The following is a 13616-nucleotide window of genomic DNA, read 5'->3' as shown; positions in this document are numbered from 1 at the left end:
AAAATGCGAAAAATCGATATTTTCGAGATATCCAACTCCGATTCCATGAATTTCAATGATGATTTCAGTTCATTTTTGATAAATTTACGAACGATTTCGGTGGAGTTTTCGGTGATTACTGACTTTGGGCGGCCCGTATGTTTATTGTCATTTATGTGCTCACAACCATCTCTGAAGCGTGTAAACTACTCATGAACTCTGGCACGAGATAGACAATCATCGTCATACACTTTTTTCATCAAATTAAAATGTTTCGGTAAACATTTTACAGATTTGAAAACAAAATTTGATATTAGCTCTTTGTTCGAAACTCATTTTTGTACCGATGACACAAACATACTAACACTCTAGACGCAATAACTTCCCTTCCACTGAACCAAATGTCACGAAGCTTTCACTGAAAGTCAGCTAGGGATTTAACTTCCAATGCCCTAACTCATTAAAAAGATGGCGCATTAAAAAAAATTGTATGACGCTAGTCGTGGATCTTGGCCGTGTTACTCAGACAACAACTCCACCACCATCACCATCACCATTAAGCAGATTATGTGATTTTTTACATATAATTATTAGGAGCCGTATTTTGAATAAAATTAATGAAATCTGAGATAACTTCAATTTATACATGTTTTAAAATTTTAAAACAACATTAAAACATTTTTAATAATTTTAAATGTTTTTTTTTCTATTTTTTGAGTTTCTGTAAAAGTTTTGCATTTCCCTTAAACAATTCTAGATGGTCATGAAATGATCGTTATTAAAACGAGCTGCAACAAAATCTAAGGAAAATAGGACAATAATCTAAGAAATCATTAATTTTTAAACAAAGGAAGAGAAAAAAACAACACATCGCCTAACTTTTCTCTAATTGCTTGACTTTGCTAAAGCGCTCTACTAATTCACATAAGGATACCTTAAGTTCCGTGAAACCAAAACTTCTAGTGGCGGTGATGATAGCAATGTCCTTTGCACCACAAAACTCAATTTATTTACGTAGTACCTGAACGTATAGCTCTACATATATATATATATATATATATATATACACACATACAAATGCATGTGGCTCTATGCGCCTGCATTTTTGCAACTTAAAGTTTTATAACCTACAATAGAGCTGAATTGTTAAACTGGAGTAAAAATGGCAGCCGGAAATGAGGGAATGAATAAGCGAGCACCACATAACTTCACACTCGCATGCATATGTATATAAATACATACATAGTCAAAGCAGTTGCGGAAGAAAAAGGTCTACATATCTACATATGCATTGGCATGATATTCCTTGTTCGTTTGTGGCAATTGGCTGGCAGGTTGCACATGCATATGATATGAATAAATATGTATGTGCATACATGTGATTGTTTACACTTACATACACAGGTATTGTTGAGTTTGTTGTTGTGGAAAGTTTTTGTCATAAAATGCAAATGAAACGTGCTCAACTTGCTAGGAGTTTCAACAGCAATGACTGAAAATGGCGCAAGCCATGCCAAATTTGCCACGAAAACTACGTACATGCGAACATGTCCCTGTAGGGAAGCGTGCTCCACAATGTGTTTTTGGCGTTAAGGCTTTTGAGGAACTTATACCGAGAAGTGGGTTTCTTACAAAAACTTGCATGCTTCTTCAAAGTGGGAGGGCATGTAAATACGTCATGGGGAATTTTGATTACTACATAGAAAAGTGGGAGCTGAATATTTAGTGCCTTTTTCGAATTGATTTCTGCAAAATCGACCGTAAACTTAAAAGCTTTCACACTACCGAACTGATATATTTTTTATGTCCGAAAATTTCTATTGATATTTCAGTGTTAGTAATGTTGTTCTTGCTATCCATCTTGTATGCCGTCGTCCTCTGAAATTTGCCTCGGCTAGTGGTTAAAAAAGGTCAGAGGGTTGTTAGAAGTGCATCTTTCTAAAAGGGGGAACATTTTTTTAAATAGTGTCTTCATTTCTAACACGATTACTTATTGAACCCCCCTCATATATAAGTTTCTATCATTCCGTTTAGAAGCAAGGGGCCGTAACAAGTTTTTTTTCAAGCTGTTTTGTCGTAGCATGAGTTTTGATTTCGTTCCAATTTAGCTGAAGGTTCTCCATTTCGATTTCCAGCTGCCTTCTTCAGGCGCCGCATAATGCGAATTTTCTGGCTTCGAACTATTTCCAACACCGATTTACGGAGGAAGGCGAATCAATCTGATGTGGCGACTGAAATCCGCAGAAGAAAATGGCAATGGATCGACCACACCTTGCAGAAAAGTGACGACAACATCGCCAAACAGGCGCTGTGATGGAACCCTTTCCAACAGACAGGACGAAGTGCAGGCAGACCACGAACTACCTGGCGCCGCTGAAAGGAGGCGGAAATGAGATCCGTAAATAAGACTTGGAACGAACTGATAGCTCTTGCACAAAACCGTGCTCAATTACGGAGAGGAATTGTTGACGCCCTATGCTCCAAGTAGGAGTTAGAGGGCCTTATAAAAAGGATGATTTTTCAGCTATTATCTTTTTAGACAGCTGGTTTAAACATCTGACGCACGTTTCGTTTTTGTTTCATTGTCGAACATCTTCAGTTTGGTCTATAATTTAACCATGAATCGACTTACAAACAAACAACGCTTGCAAACCATTGAATTTTATTATACAAATGGGTGTTCTGATCAGAAAGTTTATCGCGCGCTTCTTCCATTTTATGGTCAGTTGAATCGACCCACTGAAGCGGCTATTCGAGCTATTGTGACGAAATTTAGAACCAAATTTACATTATTGGACATCAAACCACCAACACGCTTACGTAGAGTGCGAACTGAAGAAAATATCAGAGCTGTATCGGCCAGTGTTAATGATGACCATCAATTATCGATTCGTTGCCGTTCGCACCGATTGGGCCTCTGTTACTCAACAACGTGGAAAATTTTGCGAAAGGATGTAGGTTTGAAGCTTTTCAAAATACAGCTAGTGCAAGAATTGAAGCCGAACGACCTACCGCAACGCAGAATTTTTGGTGAATGGGCTCTTGAAAAGTTCGCCGAAGATCCACTTTTTTATCGAAAAATTGTGTTCAGCGACGAAACTTATTTTTGGATCAATGGCTACGTAAATAAGCAGAATTGTCGATTTTGGACTGAAGATCAGGCAGAAGAATTGCAAGAGCTACCCATGTAACCAGAAAGGGTCACAGTTTGGTGCGGTTACGGGCTGGAGGTATCGTTGGACCGTACTTCTTCAAAGATGCTGCGAATCGCAACGTAACTGTGAATGGTGAGCGCTACCGTGAAATAATATCCAACTTTTTTTTGCCCAAAATGCAAGAGCATGGCTTGCATGACATTGGGCTTCAGCAAGACGGTGCCACATGCCACACAGCACGCGTAACAATGGACTTGTTGAGAGGCGAGTTCGGTGAACATTTTATTTCACGATCGGGACCTGTCAATTGGCCACCCAGATCGTGCGATATAACGCCTTTAGATTATTTTTTGTGGGGCTACGTTAAGGCGCATGTCTATTCAGACAAGCCTGCTTCAATTAACGCATTGGAAGACAACATTAAAGCCGGCCGAAACATTGGAAAGGGTATGCCAAAATTGGACGAAGCGAATGGACCATTAGAAGCGCAGTCGCGGTCAATACTGGCATGAAATAATCTTCGAACATTAAATTATATGGACTGTTCTATAGATTTAAATAAAAGTTGCATGCGTTTTTCTGAATTTTACGTGTGTTTTTTTGAAAAACTTTCCTATAGCTCTTAAAAAATCACAATTTATTTATTTTATTTAATTTTTTACTCATTTCGCTTAATTTTATTTTAGTTTGTGCCATTCATTTCATCAATTTCCCTTAGTTTCCCTTCACTCTATTTCATTTCACTTCATTTTATTTTATTTAATTTTTTACTCCATTGAGTTGAATTTCATTTCATTCCATTTCACTTCAGTTAATTTATTTTCACTTCATTTCAATTAATTTATTTTCATTTAGTCTATTTAATTTCCCTCCATTTCGTTTCATTTTTTACTCCATTGCGTTTAATTCAGTTTCATTTCTTTTCATTTGGCTTCATTCTATCTCAGTTCTCGTAATTTTATTTGATTTTGCTTATTTTCATTTAATTTAATTTAATTTTTAGTCCATTCCGTTTAATATTAATTCATCTAATTTCATCTCATTTAATTTTATCCCTCTCCGTTTCACTCCAACTCTTTTCAATTTTCAAATTGTTGTGTGCATTTCTCTATAGCTCCAAACCAATTTTCAATTCGACATTTTAATGCTGGTATTCCGTATTTAAGCCAGTCTGGATGTAAGTTACTTGGCAGCCACAGTCAGTCACAGCCAGTCACTAAATTTGAGATTTTGGAAACTTGCGGTTACAAAAAGTTCCTGAAAATTGGAGGCAAAAACCCAAGAGACAGTCAGCTGATGGTGAGTTCCAGTTAGAGATGTTTGCAGGACCGGCGAAAGAGGAAAATTCCGAGTATTGGGCTAGCCAAGAAAATATTCAGATGTACAAGGTCTGAAACAGTTCTCAAGCAAATTGAAACTTGTTCAGTTCTAGAACAATCAGAAGTTTCGTCCAAAGTATCGCATAAAATTTAGATTTTTTGATTTCGTCCAAGTTTTGTGATAAAACTTTCGTGGCCATCAGGTGAAGGATTTCGTTTTGGATATCGTGGTGTAGACATTTGTGACCTTTTCGATTTAACCAAGATTTGAGTTCAGGAACGTCTTCAGCACGAACAATCAAAATACAATTGAAATTTGAATTTTCATCGTTATCACGACCACGTAGTGCCAATCCTTGTCGAGCTAAAATTTTTATGGTACCAAACATCTTCTGTAGGGCAACGCGAAGAGCAAGCATTGTTTTTGGGAATCAGTCGAGATAACTTGAACGATGTTGCTTTTGACATTTCGCAGCTGATAAAGGGCCTCTGTACTTTCTTTGTGTAATGCAGATGCAATGTGTTTTTTCATAGCCGGAGCAGCATTGTTCTATTTCGAAAATCCGCACTCTATCCAAGCCTTTTTGGACTTCAAAACACGAGAATCTAGTGCATTAATCAATTTTCTATCACATTCTTGTGCGCAAATGGAACAGAAAACATTGTCGTTTTTGAATTCCAACCATGGATTTTCCTCTTTCCAACGTTTCCACGTTGGAGGCAATTCTGAAAAAAGGTTCGATTGTGATACAAAAAAATTATTTCAAAAATCGATAATTTTCTACATGAATTCGTATCCTCAATTTGTTAAGAATTAGAAAATTTTTAAAACAGTAATTATGCGCAATCACGTATACTTACGAATCTTATGATCATCTTTAACATTTTTCTATTGCTTGAAGTCTCCTTTGTTGGCACTTTCACTTGGTGATGCCAAATTTTTATTTGATTGCAAAAAATTGGGCTTATTTTCGTCTGTTTTATACTTGATGAGGTATTTGTCCATTTTATCGGATTTTCCGGTGCACGAGTAGCACTCAATTTCAAAGGATTTCACCGGCAATGCAATTCGTGTTGACCATAAATACGTATATGAAATGACAATAATAACGAACAGCTGATATACGCATACTGAGAAACAGAGAGGCTTGAGAATTTACGCTTTTTCAACAAAGGTGGCGCTTTTAGCTAGGTTAAGTAACATGTAGGGATATGTGAAATGTAATATTTTAAGAAAATGTTATAATTTTTTTTTGGCTTTCATTAATTTTATTGTTATTCAGATAAAAATTGACCTTTGTTTCAAGATTCCGAGTATTGGGTCCAATACTCGGTGAATTTCGAGTACCCTATACCAACAACATATCTTTCGCCGGCCTTGGATGTGTGTATATATGTATAAGTATACTAGGACTGCATAAAAAAATATTAATTTTTCTTGAAATTTTTAATTTTTGCACGAAATAATTTATTTGAGAAAACATTTTAGTAGCATGAAAACGTAAAGAGTATGATTACTGAAAAACTCTTATAAAAATGCTTGATAATTTTGTTTTACAAGTGCTTTGTGTGTATCGATTATAAAAAAATAAAATATCGATAATTAAAAAAACAGGTCAAAATACCAGCGATCGATTACTGCATCATTTCATCGCAGCGCGTGCTCCATTTAACTAACCCGAAGTTCTAATGGAGTACTGGGTTTCAAAGTGTAGTTACCATGCGGATTCAATTCTTGGATATGCTACAAGCATATTGATCTCGAAAATCTAGGAAAACTTCTGACAATATTTTTTTTTTAAGTAAAAATGCTCTCCCGCATTATCTAAGGCGGCCCGAATTTCCCTACTAGCATTTCTAGAAGTTAAATATATTATATTTATATTTACTAATATTCCTTAAACATTCAACGAACATCGAAAGGACAGTACGTCGCTTCGTTTTCGCATTCCTTGGAAATCAAATACACCTAATGCTACAGGCTCTTCCTTCATATTTTTCTTTTTTGTGAAAACATGACCTCGTTTCGATTTCCCTTTTTTTTAATAAGAAAAAACAGAATAATCTCTTTCTTCATATTTTCCTTTTTGGGAACAGCTAAAAACTGGAGATTGCTTGCTGAATAGCAACTCGTCTAAAAAGTTTCACCATTGAAAGCCATTATTTATGACTAGAGACTGCCTACTGAATACCGACATGAATCTGTCAAAAGTAAAACTGTGCTAATTTCATGTTGCTTCCGTTGTTGTAATAGCTCCTTGAGTGCTGCTTTCCATTAAAAACTTCCCGGTTCGAATCTTCTTAGTTTTCACTGTTATTTCCAAGGTGACGCCTATATGGCACCAGTGAATAATTCCTAGACGGTACCTTTTTTATATCAAAAAAACAAAAAAATGTTGCTGAACAACTTTCAACACCGATATTTCGATGATCTCAACAATTAGGCATTCATAAATCGATTGTTAGGTGGATTTTACTTGTATATTTGCGCTTGGTGGACATTTGAATGATACCATTCCTCACATAAAATTGTTAAAAACGGTATTGTGAATAGAAATTGAGAGACCTGAGAGGACCTGCTTTAAAACTTTACACTTTAAAACATCTTTTAAAATACCCTTCACAAAAGCTTAAGTTTTATTGCAATCCAAATGTGTTACTATAATTTTGATTAACTGCATATCAGATTGGAGCAATCAGATTATAATCCAGTAAGACTCATACAGAAGTTGAAATCTTCTGAAGGCATCACAGAAGGCCAGTTATTTCGAATCAGTTATTAACTTCACTAGTTCGCATTTTCCTCACAGGGATATTATCATAGAAATGAACAAATGTGTGTGTGTGTGTGTGGTATCTGTGTGGTACAATACAACTCTCCCGTTTGCTTTAATGACTTTTACGTTGACTTAGACACAAATACTAGTGTACACATAAGCAAGGTATACCTCTACTCATGCAGACACTCATACACATGCGCATGCACTCGTATATCCATATCGAAGGCGCACAGTGCATTGGAGTTCAAAGTAGTTAGTTTAGTTTAGTCTCGTTCAGTTGGTTTTAAAATGTAGTTTCTGCTGACTAATTTGCACAAATTAGTTCGAATGGGAGTTTGGTTAAATGCAATTTGTTAAGGCAATTTGGTATGGGTTTGCGGATTTTGTCCACAGCTCGATGCATATTTCAACTTTTGTGTTTGTACACGAAAATCTAACTTTAAATTTGCAGTGATTTGAATTTAGAAATTAAAAGGAGAAATTGAATTATTAGAATTAGTTACTGTAACAACAACAATGAAATGGGAAAGTATTATATATTTTAGAATAATTTGTGCGTTACGTGTCACAGTTATGAGCCACAGTTCATGGAAACGACTTGCAGTCATTATGGAGTTCATCGGTGATCCACTGCGTACGTCTTGTTGGGAGCATAAAGATAATACAAATCATTTTATCTGCCACTCTCCGTCTTTTAACATACTAGGGTGCCCATATTCGACGGACACGACGGATTTCGATGACTCTTTGGGTCCATTCCAATCGACGAGGCTTGTCCGCAGGCAACAATCTTTGCGTCAATTGAATCTTATACGGGAATAAATGCAAATCAATGCGCATAATTCGTTGTAAAGTGGTCCAAGCAATGCCCAACTGCTGAGAACGGCGATTTTGGGATGTCCTTCGTGGTTTTAATTTGGCCTCTTTGGATTAGAAAGAGCATTACCAGTCGAAAACCTTTCGTACAACCGTTTAATGGTGTTCTTGGAAGACGCACTTTTCACATCATTTTAATTTTTTATTTTTTGCCAGATGGGTTCGACCCTGTACTTAAATGGTAAATGTTGTGGTCGAAGGTATGGAGAATGGACGACCTACATTTATTTTTCCCTAAAAAACTCCTAAGATTCTGGTAAGTGTGCGGAAGAATAATCGAACTTCTCCCCACCTGCGTCTCCATATTCTTCAAATCCGCTTACTTGGCCCTGATTGCAATTGGCAATATTGCCTGCGTGCTTGGACAATCTCTCAATAAACACAAATCCAATCTCAAAGTACCATTTCGTTGGTCCCGGATTAAACGTGCAGTGTGTACGCGAAACAACAAAGAGTGGATTGGTATAAGAGAAGCTATATTTTAATATATGGACATTGTGGCCTTTAGTTGCCTCGCAATAGGTCTCTAACTCGATTCCTCAGGAGACCATCATTCTTCCTAAAAGTGCAAAAATCTTCGCAGTAGATGAATTTCTGAACTTTATGGATTCAACAATACAATAGCTGAAGCACTTCAATTTCTGTCGAAGTCGGTCATAAGAGGCATCCCTTTAAGATCAAACCTGATATCCGAATAGCTGAGTATGAAAATGTAGTCGACTGTAATCGATTAGTTAACCGAAGAGCAATTCAATACCGGAAATACCTAACTTATTAGTGCCATTTCTAATTGATGAATGACAAGAAAGTTGCATCTCTCTGTGACTCTCTGTTATTCCTCAGTAATTCTAGTCCTTCTTTAACAAACAATGATCTAAAGGCTCGATTTGAGATGGCTCTGATGTTCGCTTGGCTACTTGAATGAGATGGCTATGCACTTGAAGCTTCGTTCGAGGTACGCGTTGTGGTAGCCCGCTACGCTCAATTTGCCTTCTGAGACCTGGCTTAGCCTCTTTATCTGCATTACCTCTCGACGCGGGACTAGCGCGAAGTATTAGATTGCGGAAAGTGAAGGCGATTTATCGCCGCTGCTGTGTCTAAGTCTTTCTAGATGCCTTCTCTTGGCCACCTTGTCTCGGCCACTACATCACATGCCTCATTTCACTTTTCTTTCTAGCGCAACATATGTTGCACGAGAAATGTGGAGTGAACATCTTCTATAACATTTTCGTTGCAGTAATCGAAATAGGGATTTTCGTCGTGGATGATGCGTCCATGTAACCTCGTTAAAGATTGTAATCCTCGAAAGTATAATACATTGCGTTTTGTTCGCCCAAATAGATGCACCATACAAAATTTGGCTTTTGACGACATTAACCAAGAGCCGGCGCTAATTTTGTTCTGATTCACGTACGTTTGACATCAGCCTCAAAAGCTCTGTCAGAAGTGGATACTTTTTTGTTGATGTACTCGGGATGTGCTTTGAAAGACAGTCTTTCATCTATCATTATTCCCAGGTGTTTGATTGCGAGAACGGTTGACATATTGAATACCCCAATTTTGAAAATGACCTCCTCTACCTTTTTTGGTTTTTTGGCGCGCTAATTCTAACCAAGATCGCACGCTCAGGACTGCTGGATCGCGTTGCTGCGGATATCGCTTAAATTTTTCGCCGTCACCACAATCGCAATGCCGTCAGCGAAGCCAATTTTCTTAGTCTCGAATAAAGATATGGTACCCTATGTATTCAAAATCTTCTAATGAAAATTGTTATACAGACATGTTGAAGGTCAATTGAGAATTTTGGCTTTGGACTTAGTTTCAAAGCAGCCTTCCTTTGAGATAAAGTCAAAAAATTTTTAGTCTTACAAATAAGGGACCTTTCGCATTCAGCTTGTTCAAAGAAAAGATCCGCCCGGTCTGAGTTTATCTCAAGTCATTTCCTTGAGAGGTCCATCAGAGTAGTGCCATAAATTCTCTAAGATTTGGCAATCGAGCGAAAGATGAACTAACGAATGCATTTCTGTTGCAAAACTTGGTATAAAAGTCATCTGCTTTTCCGAGGTGATATAAAACATTAAAATCTTGGAGCAGGGCAGTCGCATAACTCGTACTTACAGTACGCTAAGTAACTATTAGCACCAGGAATTTCTGGCAGGTTTCGGTAATTTATTTGTTTCTCATTTCATTTTAATAATTTTTCATAAGAATGTATTTCATGGCCTTAAAAATTTAGTCTTTGTGAAAATTAAGAAATACAAAAAATATTAAACAATTTTCGTCAAAATTTCACATTTTTAATCAGAATTTTTAGACAAATTTTCAGTATACCGTTTTGTGGTGTATTATTATTGATATAATGAAGTGTAAGCCTGAAATAGCTAAAAAATTGCGTTTCTTTTTTTGCTGACGATGTCGACCATTCATTAAATGTAAAAATGTATAAGACCGCCTGAGGAAAAAATTGTCAAAAATCAAGTCAATTCTTAAGTTAGTTGAAACTGGCACTTTACTATTGGCTGTACAACTAATTAATTTCGTATTTTCTTGTTAAAAAAAAACATTTAATTAAGTATAAAAGTGAAAAAATATTTTTATTCAAAATATTGTCCATCGGAGGCGGCAACTTTTTCGCATCTTTCAGACAATTTATGTAGTCCATCTCAAAAAAAATTCTCATCTTTTGCGCCGAGAAACTCATCAAGCCATTTTTTAATACCTTCAACATTGGTGAACCGTATTCCAGAAATGTGATTCTGCATCGACCGAAACAAGTGGTAATTAGAAGGAGCTATGTCTGGGCTATAAGGCGGGTGAGGTAGAATTTCCCATCCGGCATTTTCCAAATAATGTTTGACCGGTACTGCAACATGTGGCCGAGCATTGTCATGATGGAAAATCAATTTCTCCTGTCTGGTCGCCCAATCTGGACGTTTCTCGGCTATTGCTTGCTTCAAATGTATCAATTGTTGCCTGTATAGTTCTCTCGTGATCGTCTGGTGCGATTTTAACAGCTCATAATACAGCACACCTGATCCCACCAAATACAGATCATTACCTTCAAACCATGAATATTTTGGTGTCTATTTGGCTGGTTGGCCTGGCTTCACATATGATCTTTTACGCTTTGGGTTGTCGTAATGAATCCACTTTTCATCGCGAGTGACAATACGACGCAAAAACGATTTCTTTTTGTGGCGATTAAGCAGCATTTCAGACATGCAAAATCGTCTCTCAACGTCTCTCGGCTTCAATTCATGTGGCACCCAATTTCCTTGTTTTTGAATGTATCCGGCTGCTTTTAAACGTTTAGAAATGGCTTGTTGAGTGACTTCCAATGTTTTTCCAAGTTCTTCTTGAGTTTGGCATGGATTTTGATCGAGTAATGCCTTAAATTCTTGGTCTTCAAACTTGTTTGATGGACCTGATCGCTCTTTGTCTTCTGTGTCAAAATGACCACTTTTAAATCGTGCAAACCACTGCTGACATACTCTAACCTCTGGAGCATATTCAGGATAAGCTTCTGAGAGTAAACGATGTGCTTCTGTTGCACTTTTCTTTAAATTGAAGAACAAAAGCAAACCTCCCCGCAAATGCTGCTTTGTTGGAACGTAATTTGACATTTTGACTGTAACAGAAAAAATTTGTGTGTTCACTAATATTCACTGTGACATATCAAAATAGTGACTACATAAATAGATATGAGGTTAGTAACAAATACGAAACTAATTAGTTGTACACGGCAAATTTTCTAAAGATTCTGATTAAAACAAGTCTGTAATTTCGTTGACGATTTGTTGAGTTTGTTTAAATTTTGCTTAAAACTTGGATTGATATCGTTTTTGTAAGAGAATGAACAATATTTTCATAGAAAAATAATTACATACATGTATAAGGGGTTTCTAACAAGAGGTGTTATTTTGATATTCAAAGAAAAATGCTATTTTTTAATATAAATGATCGGATGTTTATTTCATTATAAAGAGGAAGGTATGCCATGAATAGTGGAGAATAACATCAGGCAAATGACCACCGCGACCTTCTTCATCATGAAATTTTCCATAACCGAATTGCAAAGTGACTGCCCTATGTCCCCGATAGCCTCACGAATTCCATCGTTGAGGTCTTGAATCGACCCTGGGCTGTTGGCGTAGACCTTCTCTCTCACGTGGCTCCAAAGGAAAAAAAGTCACAAGGTGTTAAATCACAAGATCTCGGTGGCCAATTCTAATCACCTCTTCGAGAGATAACAGGGTCCGGCAACTTTTCCCGTAAAAGATCAATGATTTCGTTGCTTGTGTGGCACGTAGCGCCGTCTTGTTGAAAATAAACGTTGTCCAGATCAATACCATCCAATTCCGGCCATAAAAAATAGTTAATCATCTCTCGATAGCGATACACTATTCAAAATAACACCTGTTTTTGGAATACCCTTTATATATAATTGGCGCTTACACCCCTTTTGGGTGTTTGGCCGCGTTCCTCCTCCTATTTGTGGTGTGTGCGTCTTGATGTTGTTTCACAAATGGAGGGACCTGCAGTTTCAAGCCGACTTCGAACGGTAAATGGTTATTTTATGAGGAGTTTTTTCATGGCGGAAATACACTCGGAGATTTGCCATTGCCTACCGAGGAGCAACCGCTATTAGAAAACACTTTCTCTTTATTTTTGGTGTTTCACTGAGATTGGAACCTACGTTCTCTCTGTGAATTCCGAATGGTAGTTACGCACGAACCCGTTCGGCTGTGGGACCCGCCATTAAATAAAAAACAAATAAATTGCCAAAACTTGTCAATAAGTCCTAGTGTTACAGTTATTTAACGCAGCGCATGCACTCACCTACACTTGTGCGTCCATAAGTGCTGAAATTTATTTGCGAAAACTATTTTACTTCCGCGCGCGTTTTCAGAAAAATAATTTGGTTTGTGCAAAAAAAAAAAAATAAAAAATAAAATAAAAATGATTCCTGCAGTATTTTTTGCGTGCCTGAAAATTCATTCTGTTGTGTGCCAAGGTATGCGCAAATATTATAAATCCAAACATTTATGTGCCTCTCTACTGTGAAATGCATGGTTGTGTGCACATACATACATACATATACGAGTACATACGTAAGTAATAGAAGTGCAGCGAAGTAGTGGCTTAAAAATGAAATAAATATAAAGGGAATAAAGTAAATATTGTCAGTAGAGGAAGCCAGAGGCAAGAATGCGCGGAGGAGTTGAATGGAAGGCAGGAAAACCTATGAAAAATGCAAGCGCACGCACGAAAATACACACACAGACTCATGAGCCTTTGCAGTGAATAAAAAGTAGGGAAATGCATACGAATGCTTGCGCTTCTTTGTGAATTTGTAGCTGTTTGTATGTGTGTATGTATTTAGTTGTTTGTGTTGTGAGTACAGTTGTGGAATTCGCTGCTTTTGCATTATCTAACGCCATCTATTTAACATCCACACACACATATATATATATGTAGATATATATTGCATATATATGAATTTGGTT

The 13616-nt window shown here is 37.0% G+C and overlaps 1 protein-coding gene across 1 annotated transcript in view; it reads left to right on the top strand.

The window, feature by feature from the left end:
- The first annotated feature begins 1477 nt into the window (after positions 1-1477).
- LOC128857455 (netrin-B-like) overlaps positions 1478-13616 on the top strand; it is a 132952-nt gene continuing 120813 nt past the window's right edge. Inside the window, exon 1 of the mRNA XM_054093211.1 lies at positions 1478-1598. Within this exon, the coding sequence (XP_053949186.1) occupies positions 1478-1598 (121 nt within the window). The remainder of the gene's footprint in view (positions 1599-13616) is intronic.

The sequence above is a fragment of the Anastrepha ludens genome, chromosome 3 (assembly GCF_028408465.1).
Source record: "Anastrepha ludens isolate Willacy chromosome 3, idAnaLude1.1, whole genome shotgun sequence".
Classification (NCBI taxonomy): domain Eukaryota; kingdom Metazoa; phylum Arthropoda; class Insecta; order Diptera; family Tephritidae; genus Anastrepha; species Anastrepha ludens.
The sequence above is the reverse complement of the archived record's forward strand: the minus strand, read 5'-3'. Positions and strand labels throughout refer to the sequence as shown.